This window comes from Plasmodium relictum (assembly GCF_900005765.1).
Source record: "Plasmodium relictum strain SGS1 genome assembly, contig: PRELSG_00_v1_423, whole genome shotgun sequence".
Taxonomy (NCBI): Eukaryota; Apicomplexa; class Aconoidasida; order Haemosporida; family Plasmodiidae; genus Plasmodium; species Plasmodium relictum.
This window is the reverse complement of record NW_021628654.1, coordinates 37,027-51,191: the sequence shown is the minus strand read 5'-3', so window position 1 is coordinate 51,191 and position 14,165 is coordinate 37,027. Positions and strand designations below refer to the sequence as shown.

Below are 14,165 nucleotides of genomic sequence, written 5' to 3'. Positions count from 1 at the left end.
CAGATTTTTCTTTCACACTAAATAATTCTTTCATTAATTGAAAATGTTCATATTTAGTAATAAAGATATTTTTAGCTAATTCAACTTGGAATTGTAAAAGATTAATTATTTTCTCATCATCCTTTATTTTGAGTAAATTCTCTTCATATCTAGCGGGTAATACATGTGCGACTACCGTGCTTATTTCTTCTTTGGAATAACCTTGAAAACGTGCTGCAAATTCCAATGATTTGAACCATCTGAAATAACCTCTTATTGATTCTGTATCAAATCTTGGTAAATGTTCAGGTACTTTAACTTTTGTTGAATCATTCCCATTCTTAATTTTAAATATATAAGATTCTCTCAGAGATGTTATTTCTTCAAAAACTTTTAATCCAAGATCCCCTATTTCTTTCATCTTGGACTGCTAATCAAATGGGTTCTGTTTGCGCTGGTTTCGATTTTCCTGCCGTTGTCGCCAATTGATTTATTAATTGCCCGTTTAATGACTTTGCTAGAGTATTAAACAAACAAATTAATAAAGAGCATGTATAACTAAGTATACGTTTATATATATATATTCGTTTTTATTATATATATATATACTGTTTTCTTATGATGCATAATATTTAATTGAAGTTAAATTTTACTGCATCTTTTAATAAACCTATTAACAGTTATAAATGAGTTTTTATTTACAAAGAATTAATATCTTCTTTTAATTAAAAACATACAAATAATTTATAACAATTTATTAAGTCGAAATTTTATGATATTCAATGTTATTTCAAAAATATGCATTGAATAATACATAAACATTTCTCTTATCTCTTAAGTTTTTAATAAGTTAACATTTCTTTCTTTTAATTTTTATTTACACTAAAAATTAAAACATAACATAACACAACATTCTCTCATCAAAAAAAAAAACTTTATAAAAAAAAAATATTATTAATTTTTTTTTTATAATTACAAAGATGTATATCTATCTTAATAAACAAACAAAAAAAAAAAAATAATTTTATATTTTTTTTTTTTTTTTTTTTAATTTATAGGACTAGCGTCAGTGCATGGCTAACTTGTACGTATACAACTAGCAACTAGCTTAGCATGCTACAAAAGGTTAATAATACCTTTTATTAACCAAGTACTAAGCAATAAAATTAATAAAGAGAATGTATAAATAAATATACGTTTTTAAATATATATATATACTTGTTTTTATTATATATATAATGATTTCTTATGATGCATAATATTTAATTTGATTTAAATTTTACTGCATCTTTTAATAAACATGTTAAACTGTTATAAATGAGTTTTTATTTACAAAGAATAAGCATATTCTCTTAATTAAAAACACACTAAATTTATAATAAATAACTAAAATTAAGCTCTAGTTCATTCAATGTTATTTGTAAATATACACATTGAATATAACATAAACATTATTCTTTTTTATTAAGTTTTTTCATGTAACTAAAATTAATTCTCTTTTTAATTCGAACAAAAGTCAACCGACAAAAAAAAAAAATAATTTTTTTTTTTTAATTACAGAGAGGTATATACAATAAAATAAACAAAAAAAAAAAATAAATAACTTTGTATTTTTTTTTTTTTTAACAAGCGTCAGTGTATGTCTAACTTGTACATACACGACTAATAAACTAACTTAATGTACTATAAAAGGTTAATAACATCTTTTATTAACCAATAGCACAAAAATTAAATTCCCCCAAAATTAAAAAAATATTATTGTTATTGGACACATTTCTTTATATTCATATATTCTAATATATGCATTTGAATGTGCATACTTTCCTCGTATACCTTGACATACATAAAATAAAATTTGTTGGCTTAATATTACTAAAATCATTAAAAATTGTACGATAATACCATGTATTTACTAACGAACGAGCATAACTAATTTATAATTTTCCGCATAAGTTGCTAATCATTATTCCATAATAGGTGAATAATATCATTTGTTTACTAATAACGCAAACATTACTTTCTAAAATAATTTTCATATATAATTCAGATATATTTATTTCATAATCTTGTACATTTAACTATCAAGTATTATATGTATATAATAGAAGTCTTAAATTTAATTTATAACATTCCATTTTTCCTTTTACGAAAAGGAAATAAATGAATTTTTATTGACTAGTTTTTACGCTTCCTATAAATTATAACAATTTTCTAGAAATATTAACTTTTTATCACTCATTTATTAGATAATAATATTTCACCTCAACCTATTTGGAATTCACTTTTTATGTTTTATGCATATTTTTATTCTTAATCATCTATTTCCATATATATATATATATATTGTGAAATTAATTTTATAATATTGTAATATCTAAATCACTTGAAATATCTTCTACCTCTTCTTTCTTTTTATGCCTCCGTGACATAAACCCTTTAGGACTGTTTTGTTTTTTCTTTTTTTTCAGAATATTTCTTTGCTTTTCTATCCATTGCCTATTCCATAGAATATTTTGTTCTAATTCTAGGATTCCAATTTCCCCTTTCATGCTTTTTTTTATTTCTAATCCTCTAATTTCGTTCATATGCCTCATTTTCTCCTTTTTCCAGTTTTCCTTCCACTCTAGAAACCATTCTTCTTTTTTCCAAATATCCCATTCTCTTTTTTTCATCTCTATTAGAATATTCCATTTAGTTTTTTTATCTAAGTCAACCTTTTCATTTTTCTCTTTTTTTTCCATTTCTATCAGAATATTCCATTTATTTTTTTTGGCTGCATCATCTCTTTCTTTTTTCTCTATTTTCTTTTCAAACATTTCCTCTTTTTTTTTTTTCTTCTATATATAACTTAAGATACTCATTCCTCATAAATTCTAATTCTTCTTTCTTACAATCTTCTAATATCGACATATGTATCTCTATCCATAATCTACATAACAACTTTTTCCTCTTTGTTTCATCTAATTGTTCTATTACATCATCTGCTGTTCTTTCATCTTTTTCAATTTTCTCTGATAAATTTTTTATTTCTTTTACTTGTAATTCCTTATTCTCTTCTTTCTGATAATCATTCAACAATTCCACAAACCATTTTTCTTTAATAAATTGTTCTGTAACCCCTAGATGACGCTTTAACCACTCTTTCCATATTCTTTTTTGTCTCTTTAACATAGGATTTTCTACTCTGTCTTCTAAAACTTCTATCTTTTTTTCTTCTATCTTTTCTGAATATATTTCTTCATAATTTTTCTATTCCCTCTTCAATTTATTAAACCATTCTTCTTTTCTCCATTTTTCTAACATCTTTGCGTTCCTTTCTGACCATTCTCTCCACAGTAAGTTTTGTCCTTCCAACATAATTTGACTGGTTTCTTCTTTACTCAATGAATTTTCTTTATTAAATATATTCTTACATGATGCCATTTTTTTTATCCATTCTTCTAGGCAAATTTGAAAAAAATCTTCTTTACTTAATTCCCATTCCTCTTTTTTACAATCCTCCAATACCATCATTTGTATTTCTAATATAGTCTTCTATTTTAGCTTTTTTTTCATTGTTATATTATTGAACTTTTTATCTATGTTTTCCACTTTACTCACTTTATACTTTTTCATTTCATTTTCCCTTTTTCTAATAATATCTCCTTTTATCTCTTCAGGAATATCTTCCATTGTTTCACATCCTTCTTCAGTTTGTTCATCTGCCTTTTTATTTTCTATACTACTTTCATATATTTCCGCTTTATATTCTTTCTCTTTATTCTCATATTTTTTATCTGACTTTGTAAGCCATTCTTCTTTAATGCCATTTTCTATCCATTTCTTTTGAATATCTTCCCAATGTTTTTTCCATATAATTTTTTGCCTCTTTAACATCGGATTTCTAGTTATTTCTCCATTTTCTTCTGTCGATGTTTTCTCATTTATTTCCTTCATATACTTTTCTTCATTATTTTTCCATTTTAGCTTTAATTCTTTAAACCATTCTTCTGTCTTCAATTTTTCTATATCATCTTTTTTCTCTAGTATAATATTACCATTATTATCATCTATATTTTCTAATATTTTTGCTTTAACATCTAAATTCCTTTCTATTTTCAATACATCCATGCTTGTTTTCAAAAATTCATTTTGGTTCTTTTTCTATTCTTCTTTCTTACATTCTTCTAATATCGTCATATATATTTCTATCCACAATTTCTTTATCAATTTTTTCTTTTTGTTGTTCATTATTTCACAATTTTCTCCTTCCTCTAACTCTTTTATATTTCTATGAATTTCCTCTACATTTTCTATATTATTTTTAGTTAATTCTTTCCTATATTCTCCTTCTTCCTTTTCATATTCTTCTAACAGTTCATTAAACCATTTCTCTTTATTACATTTCATAACCATTTCCTTTGCTTCATTAACCACTGTTTCCATATTATTTTTTGCTTTTCTACCATAGTGTTTTTTTCTCTTTTCATTTCCATCAGTTCTGATCTTTTTGTTTTTTCCCCATAATATTCTTGTTCTTCTTCCCATTCCTTCTTCAAATTTTTAAACCACTTCTCTTCTTTCCACTTTTTTGTCATTTCCTTACTTCTTTCCATGTATTTGTTCCAAAGAAATTTTGGTCTCTCTAGTGAAATACTACTACTTCCTTCATTTTCTGTTTCAACTATGTTTTCGTCTTCCAATATATCTTCATATAATCTACTATTATTTTTCCATTCCTGCCAAGAAATTTGTAAAAAATCTTCTCTATGCAATTCCCACTCCTCTTTTTGGCATTTATCCAATATTGCCATATATATTTCTATAAATATCTTCTTTTTATACAATTCTCTATTTATTGATACTTCACCTACATGGCTATTCTCATCCCAATGCATCAACCTTTCTATTTTCCAATCTACTTTTTTGTATTCCTTATCATATCTAGATTCTTCATTTTTTCTTCCTCTATTTGTTCTTCCTCGGTTTGTAGTACAAACTCATTTGTTACTCCTTCCAATTCTATTTCTTTATATTTTTTTATTTTTTCAATATTCTTTTCATTTTCAAAAGTGATTTCACATGATGGGAGTTGTATCTCATGAAATGACACTAAATTTTTCATTTTGCCAAATAATTTTCGTTTAGGATATATAGAAGTTGATGTATTATGAAACCCTATTTTTCTCGTTTTTTTTTTTTTCTTTGATTTACGTTTACCAATCCAGGATCCAAAAGAAGTACACTGTAAAATATATTAAAAATTGGGTATATATATTTTTTTTTAAAAAGTAAAACTTTAATTCAAATAAGTAATTTATATAAAGTGTCTACAATTTTAAATGATAATTTTTTTTTTACTTTACAGAGAAGGAGAAAAATAAATATCCCAAGAATTATTGTACCAAATGAAGTGCCAAATAATATTAATATATTTCCGGGATTTTTATCATGAACTATATTACGTGAAGGTATTATCGTAGGAGCATTTGGAATAGATGTAATTGGACCATTTGTATTCATTGTACCACTTATATGGTATTGAGATATATTTTGATTTGTAATTTCAGATTGCACAAAAAAAGATTTAGTTGATGCACTACTATTGATGTTCATTGGGGGATTTAATGGTGTTTTGCTATAATTTTTAGGTCTAGGTAAAGAATTCTTCATTATAGTAAAAGATGAAGTATTAGTTAAAGTAGCTGCTGATAAAAGGGGTGTAGCCGATGAATTATTAACAAAAGCTATAGCATTTTGAAATGATGAAGTACTTTTATTAGTTCTAGAAACTAATGTGGTTGAAGTGAATGAATAACTTACAGTTGTATTATTTATGATAGATGTAGAATCTGTAAAATCTAATATACCCGTACTATTTTTAATTGTAGAAACAGAAGAAGATGATTTGATTAAACTGGATAAATTTTTTACAGTGGTCGTAGTAACTGAAATAGGTGAACTTCTTGTAGCAGGCATAGTACATGGAGATGGAACATTCGTAATAGTTGTAGCATTTGAATTGAATGGAGTGCCTGTGATGGGCATAGTGATTGTCTTACTTGGAGTATTCACAGTATCTGAAGTAGATGAAGCACTTGAAGAAATTGTATTACTTGCATTACTTTTAGCAGTAGTAGTAGAAGAATCAGCTGAATTGGTAGAAGCCTTTGAATTTAATGTGGTATTTGTAATAGTTGGAGTAGAAAAATTACCTGCAGAAAATGAAGTTGAAACATTATATTTTGTTGATGAGTATGATGATTTAGAAGGTAAGGATGAAGTAAATATAGTAGATGAAAATATGATTCCTTTATCTTTTGCAACAAATGTAGATTGAGTAGGTGGAAATGAAGTAGTTAGATTAGTTAAAAATGAAGATGTAATATGTGTATATGTAGTATATTGAGTAGTATCATTTTCAATAGATATGGTTCCAATATCCAAAACATCAGATACATTTGTTGAGACAAATGAAGGGTTTTGAGTTGTAATTATAGCTTTATTTAAATTATTTATTAGTGAACAATTATGATTAATAACAATTTTATTTCTATATTCTTGCGTTTCCTTTTTTAAAATCTTCCAATAATCAATTAAGGGTTTTACATCTATTGCCTTCCAAGTTAGCAGATTAGTAAAATTCATTTCTTTCTCATTCAACCAATTATCATATTCTGTAACATTAATTAAGCCTCTCTTATATTTTATATTATGAATTTCCCTTTCAGATCCAAATACATACATCATGTTTCCTATATATTTGTATTCTGTAGTATTAAAATGAGAAATAATACAATTTTTAATATCATTGTTTACGTTATTATCTGTTTCCTCATATAAATTTTCGTCTTTTAAATAATCCCAGAATTGCGAATAATCTAAAGGAATACTTTTAATAATATTATAAAAATCTATTTTCCTACTAATAAACCATAAATATAAACTTTCACACTTTGCATTACTTCTGAGGAATTTATTTGTTTCTTTACGTTTTCCTTTTTGATATTCTTGATCCCATTCCATTACAGTAGTAGTCCCCTTATCTTTATAAGTTCTATCACAATTAGTAATATTAAATAATTTTTGCACTGCCTCTAGTTTTATTTGATCACCAATAAGTGTAGAATTACTACCAAATGCATTATTAGGACTTGAAACCATTAAATATTCCCTATGACAATCAAGAAACTCAAGAAACTTTTTACAATTTTCATCATTATCATTTTTTCTTAACTCTTCGAGAAGGTTATCTCTTTCTTTGTTGAAATTATTAATCCATTCATCTTTATCATCATTATTTCTTGTAAATCTTTTTTTTCCTTTTCTTCCTATTCTTTATTTTTCTTCTTGCATTCTTTCTAATTATATTTTTGACCTACCAATTGACTAATAAGTGAACTTCAGAAAATATTGAGTAATCAAATTAATAAAGATCATACAGGGAAATCTTTATTTGTTTTACTCACTATAGAATTAATTTTTACATATAATCATTAACTATTCATAAATTACGCTAAATAATTTAACATAAAATTTACATTATTTTTAAGATAAATTTTTTTAATATATTCAAATAATTCTTTATTAATTTATCACTTGAAATCAGTTTTTGTTATTGTTCACTTAATATATTCATTATATAATTATTATCATTTACAATTCCGTCATCTCTACATTATTCTTTTTCAAAAAAAAAAAATAAATTATATTTTTTTTTTCAAGAACAAAACAAAAACTAAAAAAAAAAACATTTACGTGTATATATATATATATATATTTATATTTTTCTTTTTAGTATATATGCTACAACATGCAGTACAATATAAGTGCTTTAGTATTCAATAAGAGATATTATTGACTTTTTTAATATTTTAATGTGATCAAAATTTTTATAAATAAAAGTTGCTAGTGCATGCATGATATTCAAAAGATACCTAAATAAAGGTATATATATACATATATACAAGATATACATACTAAAATAGTTATAATGAAATATACATCCATTAATTTATGTATAAAAAAAAAAAATTTTTTTTTTAATTTCTTTAAGAGAAAAAAAGTAAGAAAGTTTTTTTTTTCATATAAGGCCATTGAGTGAATAATTTTAGTTTTCAAAGAATAAAAGGCAATAGTTTGTAATAAATATTATTATAAAACATGATTAAAAATAAAATATAAATTAAATTTATTTTTCATACATTATATAGGATAATTATATAAATAGTATATAATTATTTATAGTAAATATTTTTTTAATAAATAAAACGAGAAAAGATTTATCTATATGCCCTTCATTAATTTGATTATTCTGTGATTTCTGAAAGATATTGAGTAGTAAATTAATAAATCATTCATCGATCACATTTTCATATTCGAAAACCCTAGAGTATGCATCTCACTGCATGTATATTTTTCAAATTCTTTACATGTAAAAATTAAACTTTTAACTACATTCTATTCATTTTTAATAAAAATAAGTCTATAATTGATTTATTAATTGGCCGTTTATTGACTTTGCTAGAGTATTAAACAAACAAATTAATAAAGAACATTTATGACTGAGTAAAATTTTATTACTCTTTTAATAGACTTATTAATTGTTATAAATGACTTTTTATTTATAAAGAATTACTTATTCTTTTAATTAAAAACATACATACAAACTATAACAATTAATAAATTCAAAACTTTATATTATTCAATGTTATTTCAAAATATAACATTGATTATAACAAAACATTATTAATTTTATCTTTTAATTTTATAAAAGATAATTAAATTTTTATTTACTAAAAATTTCTCACAAAAAAAAAAAAAAATTATTTTTTTTTTTTTTTTTAAATATTTCAAAAAACAAAAATAAACAAACACTAAAAAAAAAATATATATATATATATTTTTTTTTTTCATTAGTGTCAGTACATATTAGTTTGTACATACACATACACTAAACTAGCTTAATGCACTACAAAAATTATAATATCCTTTGTTAGTCAGTGCATGGGTACTTGTATATACACGTACAGTAACCTAGCATATTATACTGAAAAAGGTTAATAATAGCTTTTATTAACCAACAATACTATTTATTTACCAGTTTTTGTAATTATTTAATAGTTATGACTTAATCATTTATGGCAATTTTAATTACATATTGTATTTTTTAGTTTAAATAAATTTTTTATGAAAGCGAAAACATATATGTATCATATTTTTGTAGTTGTGAATTTTATATTATAAAATAAAAGAAAAAATACCAAAAACAGGATGATAAGGATAGAAATATTGATGAAGTAATTAAATTAGTTACTTACACTTTTATATAATGTGATTCTAATGTTGTAACATGTGAGTGAGATTAGTTAATAAAATTTTCAAATGTACCGATATTTATCATATGTATTTACCATCATTTAATATACTAATATTTCTTTTATTCCAATAAATTTCTAAAAATTAAAAAACATTTAATAAGAAATTTTTTCAAATTTAGTTTCAGTATAAGTTATAATATTATTGCAATTACCTTAAATTCAAATTAATATCTTTAATTAGATAAAAAATAATACAATAAATTAATTCCTATAATTTTAAATGAAAACTAATAAATAAAAAAAGAAAATTATTTTGCAAAAAATTTTTTTTATAAATGTATTGTATTTTCTTTCCATTATTTTAATTTATTGGATAAATAATTTTTAATGTATATACATAAAAATTTATTATTTTTATTCAATTTTTTTTTAAAATAGTTATATATTCATTTATTAACTACTTAGTGACTTTTGTATATAGTTGGTTTATTAATTTGCTGCTTAATAACTTTGCTAGAGCATTAAACAAACAAATTAATAAAGAGAATGTATAAATGAATATACGTTTTTAAATAATATATATATTTATTATATATATAATAATAATTTCTTATGATTCTAATTTATTAATTGCTCGCTTAATGACTTTGCTAGAGTATTAAACAAAGAAATTAATAAGGAGTATGTATAAATAAATATGCGTTTATATATATATTTGTTTTTATTATATATATAATGGTTTCTTATAATGCATAATTTTAATTTTAATTAAATTTTAATGCATCTTTTAATAGACCTATCAACTATTAACTGTTATGAAAGAGTTTTTATTTACAAAGAATCAGTTTGTTCTTTTAATTAAAAACTCATATACAATTTATCACAATTAACAAAAATCAAAACTCTAATTTATTCAATGTTATTTCAAATAAATATACATTGAATATAACATAAACATTACACTTCTTTTTTTTATAGTTTTTCATGTAACTAATAATTAATTCTCTTTTTAATTCGAACAAACGTCAACCGAAAAAAAAAAAATTAAAAGAAAATTTTTTTTTTTTAATTAGAAAGATGTACATACTATAAAATAAACAAAACAAAAAAAAATAACTTTATTTCTTCTTCTTTTCTTTTAATTAGCATCAATACATGGCTAACTTGTACATACACGACTAGTAAACTAATTTAATATACTATAAATTCAAATTAAGTATTATATATTAAAAAATACTACTACATATATGATTAATAAAAGATATTATTAACCTTTTATAATACACTAAGCTAGTTTGCTAGTTATATATGTACAAGTTAGCAATGAACTGACGCTAGTTAAAATAAAAAATAAAGAAATAAAGTTATTTTTTTTTGTTTTGTTTATTTTATAGTATGCACATCTTTCTAATTAAAAAAAAAAATTTTCTTTTAATTTTTTTTTTTTCGGTTGACGTTTGTTCGAATTAAAAAGAGAATTAATTATTAGTTACATGAAAAACTATAAAAAAAAGAAGTGTAATGTTTATGTTATATTCAATGTATATTTATTTGAAATAACATTGAATAAATTAGAGTTTTGATTTTATTAATTATTATAATTTGTTTGTATATTTTTTAATTAACAGAATAAACTGATTCTTTGTAAATAAAAACTCATTTATAATAGTTAATAGGTCTATTAAAAGATACAGTAAAATTTAATTCCAATTAAATATTATGCATCATAAGAAAACATTATATATATATATAATAAAAACGAATATATATATATATATATAAACGTATACTTAGTTATATATGCTTTTTATTAATTTGTTTGTTTAATACTCTAGCAAAGTCATTAAGCGGCTAATTAATAAATCAATACAAGAAAAATATAGAAACTATTTAATGTATTGGTTTCATAGCAGTAAATTTGCAGGACATTGTGAAGTGAACAACACATTAAAGAAAATTCAGAAACATTTTTGGTGGCCTAATATTAGCAAAGGAATTGAAGATTATGTTTCAAATTGTCTAATATATCATATAATGCGTAATAAAAGATTTAAACCAAATGTAAATCAAGTATTATCAAAACCTAATATATTTGATATGATATCATTATATATTGTAGGTCCTAGAACTTAGAAAGGTAAAGAATATTATATATAAGTATCGATTGACCATTTGATTTATTAATGGCCCATTTAATGACTTTGCTAGAGTATTAAACAAACAAATTAATAAAGAGCATGTATAATTAAGTATATGTTTATATATATATATATATATTCGTTTTTATTATATATATATATAATGTTTTCTTATGATGCATAATATTTAATCTGAGTTAAATTTTACTGCCTCTTTTAATAGACTTACTAATTGTTATAAATGAGTTTTTATTTACTAAGAATCATTTTATTCTTTTAATTAAAAACATACATACAATTCATAACAATTAACAAAAGTCAAAATTCCAATTTATTCAATGTTGTTTCAAAAAAATATACATTGAATATAACATAGACATTATTCATTTTATATCTTAAGTTTTTAAGAGTAGAAGTTAATTCTTTATTTAATTCGAAAATCAAACGTTAACCAACAACCAAAAAAAAAAAAAAATAATTTAATTTTTTTTTTTTTTAATTACAAAGATGCATATAAATAAAAAATAAACAAACAAAAAATAACTTTATATTTTTTTTTTTTTAACTAACGTCAGTGCATTGCTAACTTGCACATACACGACTATTAAACTATATTAGTGTACTACAAAAGGTTAATAATATCTTTTATTAACCAATAAGTAAAAACTAATTCTCTTTTTAATTCGAACGTCAACCGACAACCAAAAAAAAAAAAAAATAATATTTTTATTTTTTTAACTAGCATCAGTGCATGGCTAACTTATATTTTCCTGACTAGTTTCTCATTTTATTTTACAAAAGATTAATAACAACTTTTTTATTAATCATTGTTATAAATTGTGTGTGTGCTTTTAATGAGAAAAATATACTAACTCTTTGTAAATAAAAACACATTTATAAAAGTAAACATATATTTGTTAAGCAATTGGTTAATAAAAGATATTATTAACCTTTTGTAGTACACTAATCTAGTTTACTTGTTGTATATGTACAAGTTAGCAATTCACTGAAGCTGGTTAAAAAAAAAAAAAAAATAAAAAATAAAAAAATATAAAGTTATTTTTTGTTTGTTTGTTTATTTTTATTTATATATATCTTTGTAATTAAAAAAAAAAAATAATTAAAATTATTTTCTTTTTTTTTTTTGGGATTGTTGGATATTTGTTTTTGTTTTTCGAATTAAATAAAGAATTAAATTTTACTTATAAAAACTTAAGATAAAAAACGAATAATATTTATGTTATATTCAATGTATATTTTTGAAATAACATTGAATAAATTAAAGTTTTGACTTTATTAATTATTATAATTTGTTTGTATATTTTTTAATTAAAAGAATGAACTGATTCTTTGTAAATAAAAACTCATTTACAATAGTTAATAGTTAATAGGTCTATTAAAAGATGCAGTAAAATTTAATTCTGATTAAATATTATGCATCATATGAAAACATTATATATATATAATAAAAACGAATATATATATATATATAAACGTATACTTAGTTATACATGCTCTTTATTAATTTGTTTGTTTAATACTCTAGCAAAGTCATTAAGCAACCAATTAATAAATCAATAATATATATTATTTTAATTAAATATTGAATTGGGGAACTTTATTTCTTCTCATTGAAATTGGAGTTGCTATTATAAAATATTCTATGCTTTTAATAATAGACAAAAAAATGAATTTAAAAATTATTACCAATATACAATCAAAATAGAGAAATATACTATAAAAATGAAAAAAAAAAGAAAAAAAAGTTGTTGCAAAATAAAACATTATATAAAAAAACTGTAACTACTTTTCGTTGATCTTCAATTATTGAAAATATATTTTTTGTGAATCTTAGTGGTATAAAGAACTCTTTTAATTGTTAAAGAATGTAGTTTTCATAAAAAATCAAACAAAATTTAAAAAAGTTAATTTCCAAATTAAAATATAATATTAGATTCTCAAAAATATATACAATAATATTTCAACAGTAATTAAAAAAAAGTAATATCATTAAAATCACGTACGACTATAAAAATTTCACTATAGTGATTTGGATTTATTCAGAACACACCTTAACAATTTGTCTAGAAAAATTCATTTATACTTTCATACAAGTGTATTATTTTATTTTTTTATATAATTTTAAAGAAAAACATATTATGTGTAATGAAAATGAAATAATTAGTCTCATATAAACCTTATTAAAATTTTTGAAGAAAAAGAAGAAAATTTAATATTTCCAAGAAATCCCTTAATATAATATGGTAAATTATGCGTATTTTTTTTTTTAGTTTCTTATTTTGTCTTTTAGTACTTAATTTGATACATTCTTTCAAAACAAAAAATTATTTTCCATATTGCTAAAACTATTACATGAATTGACAATTTTTGTGTAAAAAGATATTACAAATATTGACAAAATAAGGAATAATTGTATGATGTATCATATATAAATGATTATGAACCATATTACTCCTCTGAAAAAAAATGGAAAAATATACTTTATTTTTTTAATTACTGGATATATAATAAAATAAATGAACAATGTTTTTTTTATTGCTTTAATAAAAAAAAATTAAAAGAATAAAGATATATAAAAATATTCTTTGGAAAAAGTCTATAACTCAAATATCACAAAAGTAGTTCTAAATTTGAAATAATAAATAATAAATTATTAGTTAAAATATCAATCAATATATGCTGAAATTCTTGATAATGATAAAGATTATATCTATAACAAATGTTCATA

The 14,165-nt window shown here is 21.7% G+C and overlaps 1 pseudogene across 1 annotated transcript; it reads right to left on the bottom strand.

Annotated features, from left to right (window-relative positions):
• Positions 1-2,336: 2,336 nt before the first annotated feature.
• MRP lies at positions 2,337-7,122 on the bottom strand (annotated as a pseudogene). The gene is given in 5 exon segments: positions 2,337-2,789; positions 2,791-4,459; positions 4,462-4,934; positions 4,937-5,203; positions 5,320-7,122. Coding segments are annotated over 5 exon segments (4,665 nt in total).
• Positions 7,123-14,165: the final 7,043 nt, after the last annotated feature.